This window comes from Galleria mellonella, unplaced genomic scaffold (assembly GCF_026898425.1).
Source record: "Galleria mellonella isolate WM207_F2 unplaced genomic scaffold, CSIRO_AGI_GalMel_v1 utg146, whole genome shotgun sequence".
Taxonomy (NCBI): Eukaryota; Metazoa; Arthropoda; class Insecta; order Lepidoptera; family Pyralidae; genus Galleria; species Galleria mellonella.
In genome coordinates, this window is record NW_026441999.1 from 654,322 (window position 1) to 675,383 (window position 21,062).

General features: G+C 37.1%; 2 protein-coding genes across 4 annotated transcripts; one reads left to right on the plus strand and one right to left on the minus strand.

Annotated features, from left to right (window-relative positions):
• Window positions 1-250: 250 nt before the first annotated feature.
• Window positions 251-20,803, minus strand: LOC113510469 (damage-control phosphatase ARMT1-like). 3 transcript variants are annotated; one of them, XM_052891994.1, is made up of 15 exons: window positions 20,661-20,803; window positions 16,727-16,832; window positions 14,290-14,507; window positions 12,991-13,147; window positions 12,224-12,376; window positions 11,599-11,676; window positions 10,557-10,628; window positions 9,492-9,639; window positions 9,261-9,346; window positions 8,439-8,500; window positions 4,211-4,275; window positions 3,115-3,212; window positions 2,637-2,814; window positions 2,011-2,137; window positions 251-1,667 (listed from the first exon to the last, which is right to left on the minus strand). In XM_052891994.1, exons 1-15 carry the CDS (start codon window positions 20,753-20,755, stop codon window positions 1,556-1,558), a joined length of 1,755 nt encoding a protein of 584 aa, XP_052747954.1. In that variant the 5' UTR covers window positions 20,756-20,803; the 3' UTR covers window positions 251-1,555. The 3 variants fall into 3 exon arrangements, with proteins under 3 accessions (XP_052747954.1, XP_052747952.1, XP_052747953.1); XM_052891992.1 differs by lacking the exon at window positions 20,661-20,803 and adding an exon at window positions 19,591-19,955; XM_052891993.1 differs by lacking the exons at window positions 10,557-10,628; window positions 20,661-20,803 and adding an exon at window positions 19,591-19,953.
• On the plus strand, window positions 4,771-6,651 carry LOC128200040 (uncharacterized). Its single transcript, XM_052891995.1, is given in 2 exon segments — window positions 4,771-6,593; window positions 6,595-6,651. Coding segments are annotated over 2 exon segments (1,548 nt in total). The 5' UTR covers window positions 4,771-5,102.
• Window positions 20,804-21,062: the final 259 nt, after the last annotated feature.

Here is a 21,062-nt window from a genome sequence, read left to right on the forward strand (position 1 = left end):
AGTGAGTATAAATTTATTGGTATATAAGCACAAGTTTATCCCAACTTAGTGCTTGTATCTCACTTAATTTTGGCTACCTAAAATAAAAGTGCCTACTTTCTTTGGTTCCTACTGATGGCTTACTTCCCAGTAGTTTGGATAAAAAAACTTCCTTATTTTGGAATTAAGCAAATTACAAGTACCTATACGGATTTAAAATAAAATACAATTGGAAAAATGTATATTTAAATCTACAAGAAATAACAAGATATAAAATGTAGTTCAATTTTAATAATTGTGCCTAATAATAAATTTAATAACATAGTTTAACATTGATAACAAAAAATGAGTTCAAAACAATGTTAATTATTAAAATATAATTCCGATAATAATGAACGATACATTAATTTACAAATGCAATATGTATACTGCTGTAAGATAAATAATAAAAAAAAAAAAAATTAGAGAATGCAAGAATTGATATTATGGACATAGAAATATTTATAGTTTATAAAAGCTTTAAAATTTGTTTGTACATATCTCGTAAAAAATGTAAGCTAATGTCAAATTTATAAGTCAAAACATGTAAATAATCCACACTTATGTATATCTGTCATGTTAGCATTGGAAGCGGAAATTTTGTAACTAATTTCAACTTAGTTTTCTTTAGAGGAAAAGTTTAATTCTAATGGTAGAAAGAAAATAAAAAATATTAAATTTTGATTTTACTATCACATAGATTTAGAATAACAGCGGTCGTAACAGATATAACACACTATGTCGGGGGGAAAGGGGCTGTTAGCAATGGAGTTCGACAGCCCCATTACTAGCAATATGCCCTATTAGGTCGTCCTTCACGTGGTTCCCCCTGGAAACCATCGTGAACAATTCTTGTTGAATTCGTCACAGTGGGTTAACTGACCTGCTTCATCCTCACCTATCATCCTTTACTGGTGCCCCGCGGGTGTATACCGTTAGCGGGGGGGGGGTTACTTTTCTATTTTCACCCATTAAAAAAAAACCACACCATGTCAGTAATAGAAAGAGACACCACTATGAGCAAAACATGGAAGCGTGAACAAGATCGGAAATATTCCTTTGTCTTGCTCTGTGTAAACTTTAGTTTTTGGATGACTCAACTTATTTGTCACGTCTAAAGCGTGCTTATATATTATCCGATTAAATTAAATAGTTATATTATTATTACACATTGGGATTAAGGAGGTAAATTTTTTATTTGTTCGTTTACTTAATGACGTCATTCTATTGCTGTTTCACAATGAATAAGCTCATTGCATTACTATGGTATTCTCTTTCTATGGGTAGACAAATGCTTCTATTGTAACATATGACATTATGTTCAAATAATTCAAAGTCAATTTATACTCTTAAACGCGATTACTGAGAGGCCGGGAGGATCCGTGCCCAACCTAAAATATTCTGGTGTCTATTCCAAGATACGGGCGGAGTTTCAGTTACGCGTACAGATATGTAGTCCAGGGTACATAATGTACCTTATTAAAGGGCTTGATCCCCTTCCCCACCTCTGAAAAAGTAATTTTGACCATGTCAATGACTATAGGTCAGTATGTGTTGGGCAGACAGTCCCAAAGCAGGTGTCCCCATAGTCGGGGCACGGTCGCTCGCCTGCTTTCAGAGGTTCAGATTTCGGGCAGAATTGGATCAATCTGAAAAAATTTAATGAATTATATGAATACATTTTATTTGCTTTACACAATATTTTTTTATGCAAATTGATAATGGAAAACACTGTTAACAAGTAATACCATATTATATTAAAAACATTGACTGAAATGTGATCATTTCTAGTATTACATCTATCAAAATGGCAATTTTTGGCTTGATATCGATAAATTATATAAATTTTTGTATATATAGCGCCATCTAGCGGTAACAATAATTTCAGCGCTAGATGGCGTTGTACATAAAAAAAATAAGTGTTTCAAGTAAAATATTCTGATACGCAGTTTTCCTAAAAAATATTTTTAGACACTATCAGCGAAGATTTACCCATAATCTCCAGTCTCCATCCACTTCTCATTGATCTTGGACAACTGCTCGTATTTTCCTTTCGGCAGTCCACATATTAGGTCGGCCTTCACTGTCCGCAAAGCTATGACAGGCGCCGGTGTAAAACCTGTAAACGCAAAATATTAAAAAAAAATCAATTGTGGCAACATTTGTGTTTTTATTTAACTATTTTTTAATATTATAATGGAATGGTAACCCCGCCTACGCTATCGGTGTACACTGGCGGGACACCTATAAGATCAGTTAGCCCATCGTGACGAATTCAACGATAGATTAGTTAGGATGATTTCCAGGGGGTACCGCGTGGAGGTCGATCTGATAGGGCATATTAATAGCAATAGGAACTAATCTCCCCATTATTAACCATCCTTTCCCCCCTGTGTAACTATTAAAAACCATTCAGGTTGCACGACTCCTGGTCGGGTATATGTCATGCTTGTTTTCCACGGAGGTAGAAACAAAAACATTTGGCGTTTCAAAACTCACTATTAGTATTTTGAATATTATCAACTGCAATTTGTTATTTGTAAGGGTATTTGGAATTTACATTCCTAGACATGCAACAGTGAAGAATCGATCCTACAGTACCAGCTCGCCGACGTTACCTTGCAGCGCGGTCTCGAACCCAGTGGTGGGGTTCCAGTTCTTCTCGCCCAACAACTTCCTATAGTTCAAATCGCCCTTGAACAGCACGGCGACGGCGAACTGCAACTTTCTGTACACGTCGCTGTCGTACCTCTTCATGTCCTTGAACACGTGCGGGGAGGTCCAGAAGTCGTCACACTGGAATTTTTAGTGTTAGACATTTATTTTCTCAAAGAAATACAATTCATCATACATACATACATATAGCCGTGTAGAAGCCGTGTGTCCCGGAATACAATAGGCTTCCCTTTACTTTCTCGTGGGTATGCGTCAAGATACATTTTATGCGTAAATTTATAGAATACTGATAAAAGGAAACGTATCGGCTAATTTTACGATTAGCTGACAAAAAGTTGACCCGTTTTTTAGGCTCCACGCTCTATCTATATAATCTAAGGTTTTTTGTATTAATTTTTATATAAATATTTCTGAGTGTACCATGACGATGAAGGTGCCGTCGTCAATGTACTGCTGCCACTGCTGCGCCACCGTCCGCAGGTTGTCGGAAGTCACCACACGCGGCTCGGCCGCGCCCTCTGCCGGCGGATATAAAGTTAATTCAACAGATTCATTTAGCTGTTCCCGACGATTTCGCAAGGAATTAACGCCCGCTGCAACGTTATCAACGGGGGGGGGGGGGGATTTCTAGTAATGGGGTCTAACGGGGGGAAAGGGATTGTTAGTAATGGAGACAGAATCCCATTGCTAGCAATATACCCAACCAGGTCGACGTCCTCGCGGTTCTCCCTGGAAACTATCATGGTTAATTCTAGGGAATTAACCATGATAGTTTCCAGGGAGAACAGGATTCCAGGATGAATTCATCATGATGGGCTAACTGGCCTGTTTTCATTCTCATCTATCACCCTTCACTGGTGCTCCGCCAACGTATCCCGTTAGCGCAGGCGGGGTTACCATACCATTTTTTTTCCATAAAAAAAATGGGGTCTAACTGATACAGCTTAACTGATCTAACTGGCCAGCAATACATCCTATCAGGTCGACTTCCACGCGGTTCCCCCTACACACCATCGTGGTTAATTCTAGTGGAATTCGTCACGAAGGGCTAACTGACCTGCTTTCATCGTCACCTATCATTCCTCACTGGTGCCCCGCCAGCGTATACCGATAACGAAGGTAGAGTTACCATTCCATTATCGCCCATTAAAAAGGCGGTATACACTGGCGGGACATCAGCGAGGGATGATAGGTGAGGATGAAAAGGCAGGTCGGTTAGTCCACTGTGATGGATACACCTGAGATTCAGCACGACGGTTTCCAGGGGAGTACCACATTGAGAAGTCGACCTGACAGGGTATTGCGTAGTGGTCTGACAGGACTTATTACCAGCAATGGTGACTAACGTCCCCATGACCAACATTCCCTCTCCTAAGACTTTCGATTTGAAAGTAAGTTGTCAGGTAAGCCGGTAAGGGTTCACATTTCCTAAGACATTTTATTCTCCATAAGAATTTTCTTAACGTTAAAAGAGCAGGAGTGGGGGGGGGGGGGGATGTTCTGAACAATTATTTACCTGGTGCCGGGTCTGATGGTACTTCTCTTCTGTAAGTTGCGTTCTTGCACTGTTGTAACAAGTAACTGAAACGAGAGTAATATAAAAATATAATAATAATAGCAGTTGGTGGAGGCTTTTGCCCAGCAGTGGGACACCGTAGGCTATGTTTGATTAAGAATAAATAATGTTTGTCTACACTAATATTATAAAGAGGAAAGATTTGTATTTTTGTGTGTATGTATGTTTGTAATGAATGAACACAAAAACTACTTTGCCGATTACAAAAACTCTTTCACCGTTAGAAAGCTACATTCACCCTTAGTAACATAGGGTATATTTATTGCTAGAAAAGATTAGGGATCCTTACTAAAACTTTAGTAACGTAACTCAAGGTGTAAAAAAATGCTATAAAATATCTTTGGTCGCGTGCGCTGCGGAAACTATTGGTGATAGAACAAAAGTATGTTCTACAATATTGAAGAAAATATCAATAACTAAAAAAAACTTCGCGATACTATATGGACAATCGTCGAGAAGAAAAGAAAAAAAAATAGACGCATTGAAGGAAAATTAGGGACAGTTGTAATCGGAACAGATGAGATGTTTAGAGCTGCTGAGAGAAAAATACCACTGTTTATTACTAATGTGCATAAAAATACGTCAGAATCAGATATCGTTCGATACATTTGTAAGATGACACAAGAAACAGTGGCATTAGAGAAAATATCCATTAAGCGTCAATGTGATTACAATGCATTCAAATTCTTTGTAGCACAAAACAAAGTCTCGTTGTTTTTGGATGAGAATATATGGCCAGAAGGGATAATTTTTCGACGGTTTATTAATTTTAAACTAAAAAAATCGACTGGAAACGCACATATTTCCATTGACGGCATTACACACCAAAATTATGGATAGTGGGATCTACAACTTTGTTACCTTCAATTGTAAGAATGTGAAGCGCTCTGTAGAAGGGATACGGGAATTATGTAAAAGATCGGATATCATAGCCCTGCAAGAAACGTGGTTGTTGCCGAGTGACCTATCATATTTGTGCAGCATAGATTGCGAGTTTACCTCTACGGGAACGTCGGCGATCGATACAACGGAGGGAATACTGCGCGGGCGACCGCACGGTGGTGTCGCGATCCTCTGGCGGCACAGTGTATTTTCCAATGTTGTAGTAGTGCCATGTGATAATCCCCGCATATGTGCGATAAGAATAATGTTAAAAGGGCGGTCAATCCTAGTGATGAGTGTCTACATGCCTACCGATATGTCTACAAACTTAGTGGAATTTACGGACATTCTCGGCTCGGTAAGTGCAATCATAGACAGTAATAATGTGGATTGTGTTTATATTATGGGCGATTTCAATGCTCATCCCACAGAATCATTCTTTAAGGAATTATCTATATTTTGTGAGGAACAGGAATGGACTTGTATAGATATAGAAATGTTGAAGGGTTCATCGAACTGTTTTACGTTTGTGAGTGAAGCTCATGGGTCGCAGCGGTGGCTAGATCATTGTATAGTATCGAAAGCGGCTGTGTCCTCTGTACGTAGAGTGCACATACAATATGACATACTCTGGTCAGACCATTTTCCGCTGATTCTTGAGTGTAATTTAGACGTAGTTCCACCTAAGATAGAAGAAGTAAAATGTGAACGTAACAATGTTTTGTGGGGTGACAGAGGCATAGAACAAATCGACTCATATTATAATGAGTGTCATTCTCATTTCAAACTTCTTAAGTTTCCATCCGAGTTCCATAACTGTGCCGATCAGACTTGTAATGTTATACAACATAGACAGGTCATTGATAAGTTGTATAATGATATAATAAATGTACTAAAGAGAGCGGCTGTAGCTAGTAGAAATAACACACATTGTAAGCGTAAGAAAAAGAAAATTGTAATAGGTTGGAATAAACATGTTAATGAGGCACACAGGAATGCCAGGCAGAAATTTCATGTTTGGTGTGATTATGGTAAACCTAGAGTTGGCTCCATCTATAATGATATGTGTGAGGCTAGAAGATACTTTAAGAAACGTCTAAAGTGGTGTCAAGACCACGAAGAACAAATAAAGATGGATATTCTAGCTTCACATCATTCTAATAATGACTTTCGGTCTTTTTGGAAGGCTACGAGGAAGCTAAGTACAAAGTCTGCCCTTCCTGTGTCTATTGAAGGCGTAAGTAATGCCGAGAACATAGCTGATCTTTTTAAGGATCATTTTACTGTTAAATCCCCTTTGGGGCCATCGCGTGCGGAGTTGAATGTTGAGACTGGACGTGTGGTGGAAATTAGATGTACTGCTAGTGAAGTAGATCGAATTATAAAATCTATGAGTAGAGGTAAATCTCCAGGACACGACAGTCTCAGTATTGAACATCTAAAACATGCTGGGCCACACTTGGCGAGACTGTTGGCAATGCTCTTTAACTTTCGTATAAGTCACTCGTACATGCCGGAGGAGATGATTAGAACAGTGGTGATACCTGTAGTTAAGAATAAAATTTCTGATATAACAGACAAAAATAATTATAGGCCAATCTCCTTAGCTACTGTTGTCTCAAAGGTGTTTGATAGCATGCTTAACTCTCGACTGACTCAGCATATAAAACTTCATGACAACCAGTTTGGCTTTCAAACTGGACTGTCAACTGAAAGCGCTGTTCTTTGTGTTAAGCATGCTATTAGATACTATACAAATCGAAAAACGCCAGTCCATGCATGCTTTCTCGACCTGTCGAGAGCTTTTGATCTGGTTTCTTATGACATCTTGTGGAAAAAGCTCGAAAATTTTCAATTACCATCAGAGCTCATAAATATCTGCAAATATTGGTATGGAAATCAGCTCAATAGCGTGCGATGGGCGGGGACTATGTCGCAGTCATACAGATTGGAGTGTGGTGTGAGGCAAGGAGGGTTGTCTTCGCCGGTACTATTTAATCTGTATATTAATGATCTGATTGTTGCTTTGAGTGGTACCCGTGTCGGCTGTCACATAGACGGCATTAATGTTAATAATATAAGTTATGCTGATGACATGGTGCTGCTCAGCGCGTCGATATGTGGGCTTAAAAAACTCGTGGCTATTTGCGAGTCATATGCTGCATGCCACGGACTGATATACAATGCTGTGAAAAGTGTGGTCATGGTCTTTGAGAGCAGAGGCAAAAACTCAATAGGCTTTCCAGATATTAAACTTAAGGGTATAGCGCTGAAGAGGGTGTATAAATTTAAATATTTAGGACATCAATTGGCCTCGGATCTCAAAGATGATGATGACATTGAACGGGAGCGGAGGGCGCTGGCGGTGAGGGCGAATATGATAGCACGCAGGTTTGCGCGGTGCTCTGGACAAGTTAAAATTACGTTATTTAGATCACATTGCACATCTTTCTATGCATGCAACCTGTGGGCTGTATATACTCAAAAATCCTACAGCGACCTCCGTATCCAATATAATAACGCGTTCAGGGTGTTGATGGGGCTGCCACGATTCTGCAGCGCGTCAGGGATGTTCGCTGAGCATCGTGTAGATTGTTTTTATGCCACGATGCGAAAAAGGTGTGCATCCCTGGTGCGCAGAGTACGTGCCAGCACCAACAGCATCCTGAGTATGATAGCAAGCAGGCTGGACTGTGTGTACGTTAATCACTGCTGCGCAATTTCCAATGGAATTGTGCAGCGGTGATTATCTGTATACTGCTTAATATATTGTATGTGTGTATGTGTGTGTATGTGTATTGTGTATGTAAATTTACTAACATTAGTTTTTAAGAATATTGTTACTAATAAATATTTAATGGACCAAAAAGTCTGAAATAAAAATTATTATTATTATTATTATATGTCCAACTATTACCGTTAGGTCACAATAACCACTTTTTAGAATGTTGTAAAAATGTCCACCCGTGCGAAGCCGGGACGGGCTGCTAGTATAACAGCTTCCTTTCCCGGCGAGGGATGGGCAGCAGCGTCCCTCTTAAAACATCTCCAAAGCCTAATTGCGGTTGCCAATCCGCTTGTCAAGCGTGGCAACTACTAACAATGGACAGTACAGTACAGCAGTGGACAGTTAAAAATCATGATGATAACGATGACGGGCATCACAGTGTATTCTGTGACAACTACAGTGCTGTGCGCAATGATTACCACTTTCCATCAGGTGGATCGTTCAGCTTTTATTGTCTTTCTAAATAACATAACAAATGTAAAAAGTTTAAATACTCACTTGAAATCCCTAGGAGTTACATCTGACACGAACCAAGGTATCTTCTTCACGTGAAATCTGACCTGCAAATTTTTTTTTATACAACTTAGAATGGCAAACAAGCTGACGGCCCACCTGATGGAAAGTGGTAACCGTCGCCTATATACATGAGCAGTACCATGGACATAACAGAATATACTGTTTCGCCCATGATACTCCCCATGCGTTGCCATTCCTGAGGACTCAGGTGTTATTCCTCTGTACCCAGTAAATTCACGCCATATCCCACCCTTCAAACCGAAACACAGCCATGCAAACACAACTGCTTCACGGTTGAAACACGAATGGGATAGAGGTGGCCATGCAATCGATTTTTGTACAAAGTCTCCCTCTGGTGAGATATAGGTCTGCATTAACGGTATACGCTGGCAGGGTACCAGTGAGGGATGATAAGTGAGAATGAAGTAGGTCAATTAGCCTATCGTGACGAATTCTACAAGAATTGTTCACGATAGTTTCCAGGAGGAACCATGTGGAGGTCGACCTGACAGGGTATATTGCTAGCAATGGAATTGGAAGTCCGCATTACAAACAATCCCTCCCCCCTCCCTCCCTAGTCCCAGAGATTAGCGGAGTCAAACAAATACTTCCATCTTTATTACACACACATTGCTAATGATTTTTTTTTCATTTTTAATTCATTGCAACGGTGACGGGGCACCAGCGAGGGATGATAGGTGAGAATGAAAGCATGTCAGTTAGTCCATCATCACGAATAACCAAATATTAAATATAATGGATTCACGTTTTTATAAATAAGACAATGAGTATATAAATATTTACCTTTTGTACTATTTTTTGCGAGACCAAGAAGTGTGCTACACATACGTCCGAAAACAGTTCGTACGCCGAGTTGTCACATACGATGTCTGGAAACAAGGTTATACCATTTTTAATGCAGTTACACACTGAATAATATAGTAAAATAAAAAAAAAAATTAAAAAAAAAAGAATTTTTATTGAGAGTAATTAAATTAAAAAAAAAATTGTCAAGTTTTATTCATATGTACTTACCAAATATTACAGCTTGGGGTGTAGTCATCTTAGCGGGGCAGGGTACCTTCGGCAGCTCCACGCCTTCCTCGGGTTCCGTTGGTGACGCGGGCTCGGGAGAACCCTTCGAGCTAGCAGAACCCTTAGCAATTGGAAGTTCTGGCGGTGGCTGGAAGTGTTAGGTTAGTTGTATTGTAATTGTGGGTAACTGGAGCTAGTTATGCAGAAAACCCGAAGGATAAGCAAGCTGAAGTGGCAATGGGCTGGTCACATAGCTCGAAGAACCGACAACCGATGGGGAAGAAAGGTTCTTGAGTGGCGATCCCCGTACAGGCATACCCAGTTTGAGATAACCCACTAGATAGGGGGAGGGGAAGGGATTGTTACTAATGGAGACTAAAAGTCCCATTGCTAACAATATACCCAACCAGGTCGACCTCCTCGCGGTTCCCCCTGGAAAATATCATGATCAATCCCTGATGAATTCATCACGATGGGCTAACTGGCCTGTTTTCATTCTCATCTATCACCCTTCACTGGTGCTCCGCCAGCGTATCCCGTTAGCACAGGCGGGGTTACCATACCATTTTCACCCAGCAAAAAAAAACGATGCTTCATAAATCAACTACCTATCCAACCAACTACTATTGGGGGGAAGGGATTGTTAGCAATGGAGTTTGACAGCCCCATTGCTAGCAATATGTCCTATCAGGTCAACCTCCGCGTGGTTCCCCCTGGAAACCATCGTGAACAATTCTCGTTGAATTCATCAGGATGGGCTGACTGACCTGTTTCATCTATCATCCTTCACTGGTGCCCTATCAGCGTAAACCGATAGCGCGGGTGGGGTCACTATTTCATTATCACCTATAAAAATAAATAAAAAAAAACCAACTACTATTCGAAATTGTGTAATTAATTGTTATTTTATATTTTTTTTGTTGTTTTTTTTTTTTTTTTTTGTATATGCTTTGTTTTATTTCTTAAAATATGTACCAGTAGCTAATGTTATGTGTGCTGTAAGTGATGCAAATAAATTAATATATCTATCTAGCTATCTACCAAATATATGGCAACATTATGAACCTCTTTGCGTACTGGCACACCAGCCAGTGTTGCCAGTCGGTGACAACTGCATTGGTATTTAAATGTCGTATTCTGTAATTATAATATAGCAATATTTTTTATGTGATAAGATCGATAAATGGGCATGCAGTTCACCTGATGGCAAGTGATTACCGCAGCCCATGGACTCCAAGGACAGTAGGGTAGTCGCCAATGCGTTGCGGGCCTTTTTTAAAGATATAAATTCACCTCTTGACGGTCTCCACGTCGTATTTATTAGGAAATATCGCTTTTGATGATTCGTTCTACATTTTTATTGTACGGGGCAGGAAGTGACGCGTAAAACGTACACCAGTGGACTGCCATTCGTCTAAATCAGGGTGTGGCCAATCGGTCGATCGCGACTATTAGTAATAATAATACAGAAAATACGTAGCTATCGTGATACAATATCAATGACTGGATAATATTGTAACAGATCCTTAGACTATTTCTAAAGTGAAAAAAAGTGTCGTCCTCCTCTCTCTTACCATACTTGCTGTGCCCAACAGGGTCCATAATTGAAATGTTATCTACTAATTATATTATGGAATGCAATGAGAAATAAATAAATAGTACAGTCGATCGTGGCAAAGCAAAGAATGTAATATTTTGCAAATCTAGCGGAAGATGCTCAGACGCAATGCTCATACTAATATAAATAAGTTGTTACTAAGAATAATTCTCAGTTTTATGTTTCCCCTCGTAATAAAATAAAAAATACTACAATACTACATCATTGTGTACTGAACTATGTCGTTTCATTTGTGATTTCAAGAAGTATGCGATTGGTAGATGGCACAGGGTTTCGTCAGTAAACAATGGATCTTGGTGGGTACTTATGCCTAGTCGTATAGTAGTGGAAATTATCGGCTAATATTATATTGAACCTTGCCGTGTGGTCCCGGCATAGAATGGGCCACTTCCTTTCCCGTGGGTGTTTAACAAACAAATCAGACATTGGTCTTTGTGGACTTAATATCGACATAAGATGACGTTAAAAGTTTATGAACTATTCACTCACCCCTTCAACAGCTTTGCCCATGTTTTCAGCTTTCGCTATGACCTGATCGGCTATTTTGGCCGAGTCGTCTACCAGTAGCTGAAACAATGTTAATCAAATATAAATATTTATTTACGACTAGTTATTACTTGCGTTTTTGTCTATATGTATGTTAAATGACTGGAATCAAAAAATAGCTTATATCCTTAGATTACATAGACACCTGAGTCCTCAGGAATGGCAACGCATGGGGAGGTATCATGGGTGAAACAGTATACTCTGTTATGTCCATGGTACTGCTCATGTCTATAGGCGACGGTTACCACTTTCCATGAGGTGTGCCGTCAGCTTGTGTTATCCTCTGTACCCAGTAAATTCACGCCATATCCCACCCTTCAAACCGAAACACAGCCATGCAAACACAACTGCTTCACGGTTGAAATACGAATGGGACAGAGGTACCCAAGCAATCGACTTTTGTACAAAGTCTCCCTCTGGTAAATGTACATTAATGTAAAACCTTTTACGCCATACTGTCACTAGTTGAGTAAATTGTAGGAATAATGAATCGATAGCCTAAAAAATAAAAAAGCACTACACGTGAAATTCCGTTTTTTTTTTTGTACTTGACATATTAAAAAGTTACCTTCTCCTTCAGATCTATAATCATCTGGAACGGATCAATGACGGGCGCGACGTTCACTTTAGTTTGACTTTTGGTTGCGTTCCCGTCTGCGGTAAACGACACCGGCTCGCCCATAGACAGCGAGAGGTCGCATTTGTTCGCCCATAGACAAATCTGAAGAATACAAAGAGTTACATATTATTTCACTAAGTTTTAATGTTTTTTTTTTTTTGTTTAAATTAGAGGTGCATTTGTACATGTGACGGGATGCCTGCGCTATTGGGAGCGTTTTTTTTTAATGATTATTAAACGGTAACCCCGCCTGCGCTAATGGTATACGCTGACGTGGCACCAGTGAAGGATGATAGGCGAGAATGAAAAGGCAGGTCAGTTAGCCTATCGTGATGAATAAACCTGGATTACAGCACGACATTCAGATTTTTTTTTAAGTAATACAGTATTCATTTTTATCCAATTAAGTACCTTAAATAAATTGTGCATTTAATATAGATCAATATGGCCTTTTACAGCATGTAATTTAAATGAATATTTTCGAAGATATTACAGATTTAAAATGCAGGGACATAGCGGTGCGGCGGTACCGGCCGGGGGCCGGCGGCGCTATTTAGTAATAGCATTGTACTCGTGCGAAGCCGAGGCGGCTCGCTTGTTATACTATACAAATTAATTATAGTTGAGTTCTTTCGACATGCAACGCAACGCAATGGTTTATGTTGAAAGAATTTAGCCTATTTGCTAACATAGCCAGATGGTAGTTGGATTGATACCTTTAACAGTGTTACGAAATCCGCTTTCCGTTTGTCCTTCCCGCTGGCCGGCAACATGGTGACCAATTTGTCTGCGACCACGCACATCAATTCTATATTGCTCTTTAACGCGTGTTCCTTTTGTTCCTCAAACGGATCGAAATTCTTCAAGCTTTTGCTGGAAAGATAGAGTTAAAATGCTATCACTTAATTTAAAGATATATTTAGTTAAGTTGCTAGAAATGGCAACAAATGGGGGTATCACGGGCGAAACATTATACTCTCTTATGTCCATGATACAGCTCATGTCTATAGGCGACGGTTACCACTTTCCATCGGGTGGGCCGTCAGCTTGTTTGCCATTCTAAATTACATAAAAAAAAATTACTTTATATGCTTCTGCTGGTAATTTCGTACGCGTGACTTTTACAACTAGGAAAACCAATCAAAATGGCTACTTCTAGATGGCGTACCAAAATAAAACATATAGCAGATTTTGTAACTTTTTTTTTTTGAAATGGGTGATTAAAATAATGGTAACCCCGTCTGCTTTTATCGGTATTCGCTGGCCGTGCATTAGTGAGGGTAATAGGTGAGGATGAAAGCACTACAACGACCAAACCATAAAGGGAGAGGGGGAAGGGATTGTTAGTAATGGGTTCTAGCAATTCCATTGCTAGCAATATACCCTATCAGGTCGACGTCCACGCGGTTCCCATGGAAACCATTATGGTTAAGTCTAGTGGAATTCGTCACGATGGGCTAACTGACCTGCTTTCATCCTCACCTATCATCCCTCAGTGGTGCCCCGCCGGTGTATACCGATAACGCAGACGGGGTTACCATTCCGTTATCACCCATAAAAAAACCATAAGGGGGAGGAAGGGATTGTTGGTAATGGGCATCAGCAACCCTATTACTAGCAATATAATAATAATTATTAAGCCGTACAATATTATAAACAAATAAATTAAAAAAGCGCCGTGTGGTCCCGGCATAGAATGGGCTACCCCTTCCTTTCCTGTAGGTGTCGTGAGAGGTGACTAAGGGAGGGCGAGGGATAGATAGCAGCGTCCCTCTTAAAACATCAAAGCCTAACTGCGGTTGCCAACCCGCCTGCCAAGCGTGGCAACTACAGACAAAACCCCCCATTATGGGGGAGGCATTTCATTTCATGTTCAGCAGTTAACGTCTAATACGATGATGATGATGATGATAAGAGAAATATCAAGTATTTGACAATAACATCATCCACTGGCAATAAAAATATGAAAGAAGACAGGATATATGTAAAATAAACACAGGTTGATTTCACCTCACCTCAACTCACAGCCTTCCCTCAGTCTCCTATAAACGTAACATTCAGAGAACACCCATGTATTTGTAAAATAATAGGAGTTCTCCGATGACAGGATCCATTCGTTCCACCTGTTCGCTTCTGGGGTGTCCACCGTGAGGAGGTCATACTTCTTGTTGGTAAGCAAATCGTTCTTGAGCTTCGTTATGTATTGTATGTAGCCTCTTATATCTTCATCACTCTGAAAACAGGAGGAAGATCATTTTATTGGTGTTTCATTCATCTTACTTGTTACAATGACATTATAAGTTTGCCATTCTAAGTTGTATTAAAAAAAAATAAGTAGAAGATGTCTGTACATGGGAGAGGAGATATTAAGAAAAATGATATCAGGGGTCCTAATAAGCCCAATAGATGCTGAAACAATAACTTTTACTGTATTTCTATTTGCATGTTTGTTCCGACATCACACAAAAACTGCTTTATCAAATTGCAGTATCAACTGCTGCAAATTGCAGTTTTGTATATCTGAAGGTCTAACTTAAAAACTGGTATATGATTTATCTTAACACACCATCTAGTAGACTATTTGGGGGGGGGGGGGGGGGGAGAAAAGGAATTGTTAGTAATGGAGACTAAGAATCCCATTGCTAACAATACATCCAACCAGGTCGACCTCCTCGCGGTTCCCCCTGGAAACTATCATGATTAATTCCTGATGAATTCATCATGATGGGCTAATTGGCCTGTTTTCATCCTCATTGATCACCCTTCACTGGTGCTCCGCCAGCGTATCCCGTTAGCGCAGGCGGAGTTACCATACCATTTTCATCCAATAAAAAAAAAAGTAGACTATTTAGTTGGTATATGCTTTTTTTTAACCTATATTAAAAAGAACGAGATTCTCAATTCGGTTGTATATATTTTTTATGTTGTTACCTCATAACTCGGTCAGTTTTTTTTATACAACTTAGAATGGCAAACAAGCTGACGGCCCACCTGATGGAAAGTGGTAACCGTCGCCTATAGACATGAGCAGTATCATGGACATAACAGAGTATACTGTTTCGCCCATGCATTGCCATTCCTGAGGTGTTATTTCTTTGTACCCTGTAAATTCCACCACCTTTACCACTTTCTATCAGATGGGCCGTCAGCTTGTGTTATCCTCCGTACCCAGTAAATTCACGCCATATCCCACCCTTCAAACCGAAACACAGCCATGCAAACACAACTGCTTCACGGTTGAAACACGAATAGGACAGAGGTAGCCAAGCAAACGACTTTTGTACAAAGTCTCCCTCTGGTGATATTTATTTCATTTAAAGTTATATTTTTTAGGGTTTTCCTTGTACATAGTCTGTAGTTCTATAGGAAATTTATTTAAATAATAAATTTAATAATAAATAGCTAAAATAAATAAATTTAGCTTTTAACTGTCCACTGCTGAACATAGGTCTCCCCCTTGGGGGGGTTTTGCCAATAGTTGCCACGCTTGGTAGGCAGATTGGCAACCGCAGTTAGACTTTGGAGATGTTTTAAGAGGGTCGCTGCTGTCCATCCCTCGCCCTCCCTTAGTCGCCTCTTACGACACCCACGGGAAAGGAAGCGGTGGCCTATTCTATGCCGGGACCACACGGCCCTGACATTGACAAATGACATTACATAATAGTTTTTTTTTGTATGTCGACAGCCTTATCATTTATTAGCATGATAACAGTTTACGACTTATTTCAGTTAGGTATCTTATAAACAATAACTGGTTAAAACTGATTTTTTTTTAGAATAGTGGAAGATTTCATTTCGACCACTAACCCGTTGATTGACGTTTATCAAATAGTTGTAGACATTTTTTTCTATGTTACCTATCTCTGTTTTTACGTTACACTAGAGACTCGCATGGTTAGATAGTTTAATATTTTTTTTAAATAAAACAGCAGATGTTTGTCATTGACAATAAAGTTTTCTTTGGATGAAAGATTTTTTTAAACAAAATAATACTAAACCGATTAAAAACAATCTAATTTTCTCTTTTTGTACGCCAAATATAAATTTAGATAGAGAAATAATTAAAAAATTCATATAGCTATTGAGAATTGTCGTTAAAAGTGATCAATTCACTTTTAATTAAAAAATATTCAAGATGTTTTCTGAACACCTGTCAAATTTTATATATATTAGTTAAGACTTGGCAGTTAATTATCAATAAAAAATATTAACTGTTGATAAGAAGATGATAAATTAATTACTGATATTAATATTGTTTGTACAAACAATATTTTGCTTTGAAGGAGCAGTACTTTGCTTGGCAAAGAAAAAAGAAATTCTTAAATTGTCTTACATGTAAAATTAAAACAATATGGTAGTAAATCAATTGACTTTAATGGTATAATGTCGTAAACAAAAGGCAAATGGAGGAAAGTGAACTTTTTATTTAGAAATTAGCTTAAAAAAACTTACCGCATTATGAGTGGATTTAATTCTACTGCCATCTCTTGATAAGTAATCTATAACTTTAGTTAAAATAATTGGCAGCCTTCCTTTTAGTGAATAATAAGCAAAACTCCTGAAAAAAAAAAGAAACATGGTTTTTAGTTTGATTTGTGTTTTATTGATGTGACAGCATAGAACACTGTGACGCCCGTAGCCATTAGAGAGGATTAAGTTCGATGCCTCTATAACATCTAGTGTATTTACCAGAGGGAGATTTTGTACAAAAGTCAATTGCTTGGGTACCTCTGTCCCATTCGTGTTTCAACCTAGAAGCAACTGTGTTTGCATGGCTGTGTTTCGGTTTGAAGAGTGGGATATGGCATGAATTTACTGGGTACAGAGGAATAACACCTGAGTCCTCAGGAATGGCAACGCATGGGGGATATCATGGGCGAAACAGTATACTCTGTTATGTCCATGGTACTGCTCATGTCTATAGGCGACGGTTACCACTTTCCATCAGGTGGGCCGTCAGCTTGTTTGCCATTCTAAGTTGTATAAAAAAAATCTTGTACCCTGTACAAGCACCAGAAAAAATGTTTACTAGTATTTCACATAAATTAGACTAATAATCAAAATGTATGTTTCTATGACTTTTTTTCTAAACAACCTTTGTGACCTTGTGTTTAAAATATGTAGAGACAGATCAGTATAGGTTGGTGTGTATCTATTCTAAAAATAAATTTTATTGTAACCAAATTAAATAATAAATAATCAATTTTTTAATACTGGCCATAAACAGATATTGATAATCACCTTGTTATCACTTCAAGGTGATGGAAAATACATTTCTGAATAAGAATTATTTTTACTCCAGTAAATTTAATTAGGAGCATTTATGAATAGTATTTTCTTATGATTCTAGCACCAATTTAAAAAGTAATGTAATGTAAATAGGACACTATTTTCTGCGCTTAGCCTCTCATTTGGGCCGTTGTGCGTAAAAAAACTCATAACTCTAGCGCCTATTTAGAAAATAATTAACAGCTGAAAAGAACAGGTAAAAACTTGATTATTACTTTTTTTAACAAATTTACAAATTACAATTATAAATTTGTGTAAATTACATTAACAAACAGCACAAGAATTATTTAAATTATTAATCAAATGAAGCCTCTTATTGTAAATATTATATTGAATTATATATCATTAAAATATATTTAGGCATTTCAATATCTTATTATCATCTAGGTCATACCAGGTCTTATATGGTGTAGGTAGAGAGCCAATGCCAAAGATATTAAATCCATACCACCCAGACCATTTTAATTAGAAAAATAGGAAAGTTACACACTTTGAAATGTTAATTATTTTCAGTATATTTAATAAAAATCTATTACTCTAGAAAATACATAGGTTGTATTTAGTGCTCTACCAGTGAAACTGGGAGATGTTATGATAGAAATGCATCATATGAACACTATATGGTTTGTGGCACATGTTTCATCGTTTGTCATGTTGTAATATCCATAGTTATGTCTTAATGGTTGTATTAATAACTATTATGTGATAATAATACAGTCTATGCAATTAATATGGTTTAAAAAAAGTTTCCCAAGCCACCCATGTAATATACTTTCATCAAAGAAACATATACTGAATTTTGAACTTTTCATATTAACAAGTTCATTCATAATTTATATATATTTTTAATATTTGATTCACGCTATTTTTGTTCTAATATCTTTTATACTATACTTAGTTTCACATACCATACTTGGAAATGAAATGAAATGAAATAAGTTTATTTGCATTAAACAGTTTAAAATTATAACAAGCCACGTGTAATTATTTTGGCACCTGTTTAATTGCCTTAAAAGATGTAGGCATGCAAATATTTTACATTTTATATAAAAAATAAACCGGTAAACAAAATTATAATTCAATTACATTATTTAACTAGACTTTACATATTAAAAGTGTAGATGTGTATAGTACATTATGTCATTTATACATATATCTACACATAACAACTAATACGATAAATTTACAAAATAGAAAAATGTCAACAGAAGGGGTAAAAAATAATTAAAATGTCACGCTTAACACTCAAGATATTCCTTAATACTATAAAAAAGTTTGTCTAAAAGCCATTTAGTTAGCTCTTTTTTAAATTTAGTCAGAGGCAATACCTGAATGTCAGAAGGACTTAGCTATGTATAAATTTATATTAAAATATTTTATAATGATTGAAATATATTTTCATCAAAGAAATATGAATTGAATTTTGAGCCTAACAGTTCATTCAAAATTTATGTATGTTTTTAATTTTTGGTTCATAATATTTCTGTCCTAATATCGTCTACACTATGGATATATACTTAGTTTCACATACCACTAACAACATGGATTTTGCCATGAAATGATTTATATTATTTTGCAATGAACTTTGTTCTTTGTTCATTGATATGGAAAGATAAAGTAAGCAAAAAAATACTTATTATATAATATGTTAAGTACAATTTACAGACACTGATAAATAATTAAGTAAGTACTTAATGTCATTTAAATGTTTACATAATCATTAAGTATATTTGGATTAAATAGTGATTTATATCATGACGGGATTACTACTGACTGAACAACACAACAGTGCGGTCAGGATACCCTTAAGGATAGTACTGTAAAAAAAAAACAACTAAAGTCAGAAACAAAAATTTTGACAAAAATTAGGATCTTAAAGCTAAGGGGCTAAAGATACGAATGTATCAAAGATTCTACTAAAAAGGTTACCCTCATATATATAGAAATAAAATTACAAAACATTCTGCAAACTGTGCGAAGGGATTAAACCATTTGCACTATACAAAAACAATGATAAATTTACATACTTTTTAAATGTCCCTTGAAGTAGCAGGTTTACAGGTGTAGCTGTATCAAAAAACGGTTCCGGTTTCTCTACTTTAATAAAGGGCCCGCCATAAATAAAATCTGGACTTGTGCTATCTTCTTGTTTTGTATTTCCCGCACCCGGTCTCGAACTCTCTTTCGAGCTTTTAGATGAAACAACACTGTTTGAACTCATTTTTTGTTTTTTACTTCTTTAGTTGAATTTTTTCAAATTTTTAAGGCCATGACAGATAAAGAAGTGTTATTTTTGAACCAGAAATATTAATTTATTCAATAATGTTTTGTGCAGTGTTGATGGAAAATTAAATTCGATCTTCAAATTTTTTTTTTTTTTTAGTACGTTTGTTCCGTTTGGAACAGGCTAAGGTCGGAGACCATGCTGCCTAGTCTTCAAAAAGATAATTTGTCTGGAATTTTATTCGATCTTCAAATAAAAATGACACTGACAGCAAACTGAGTGCGTGACATTGATTAGATCGAGTGACGTTAAGAGAAACGGGTTGATTAATTAAAATGCTTAATATTGTAGTTCTCTTTTATCGCGTCTTCATTGGTAGGAAAACATAAAGACTAATGACAGAATTGTAAAAACATAAGAACAATAGAAATATAAAAATATAAAAGACGGATGACGATGACCAGTTATATAAAAGGTATATTAAGATGGCCAGTAATATGCCACAGATGTATTGCACTGTTTACAGAGATTGTAACAGACATGTAATACAAATTTTACTGTTAATTAATCTCTAAGCGAAAAAAAACAAACTAAAATATTTCACTTATATATTATATTAGCAATGATAAATAAAATATTTAATATAAGTATATTATTTTAATAATTCTATTTACTGAACTTTATAAATGTAATACAACGCAGTTTTAATATTGGCAACGGCGGGATAATTCAAAATTTTTTTTTCATTCGGTCAATTCAAAAACCTTTATTCTAATTATGAATCTTTCAACTTTTAAAATATAGCATTTGTGTGGATAATATTGAAATATTTTTGTTAGTTGTATTTCTAGCATAAAGGTTTTAAGTACTTACATCCCATATATTCCGCACATCAAGACATTACGGGGGGTTACAATTTTCATAACAGGTAAATTTTCAGTATCTATGGGCCAATCATATGGCGCCATTTTAATGAAAAACACAAAAACAATCACTAACAAAATACGTTTATTACTCTTTATAAACAAAAAAAAAAAAAAACACGTGTGTGCGTTTTTCACGGGAAGAGAATGACGTGTGGCGATATGACCATGGACTAGTACTAATAATAGAAAACATTAGTCTGCTGTAGTAGTCGTAGTACTCTGCATTCATATTGCGTAGGTAGACTTACCTAGTTTTAATATACAATTTTATAAGCATTTTAGTATGTAAATAAATTGTCCGCCTGATGATAAGCAAAGATCACCGTAACCACATATTTTATAGCACAAA

What these genes read in the sequence shown, in the direction of transcription:
- LOC113510469 (XM_052891992.1), bottom strand. Translation starts at nt 19,784, where the DNA reads ATGAGTTCAAACAGTGTTGTTTCATCTAAAAGCTCGAAAGAGAGTTCG. An exon ending in ATTTCGTAACACTGTTAAAG is followed by an intron (nt 12,377 to 12,990) that starts GTATCAATCCAA and finishes TGTATTCTTCAG; the next exon opens with ATTTGTCTATGGGCGAACAA. An exon ending in GTTCGAGACCGCGCTGCAAG is followed by an intron (nt 2,138 to 2,636) that starts GTAACGTCGGCG and finishes TTGCGTTTACAG; the next exon opens with GTTTTACACCGGCGCCTGTC.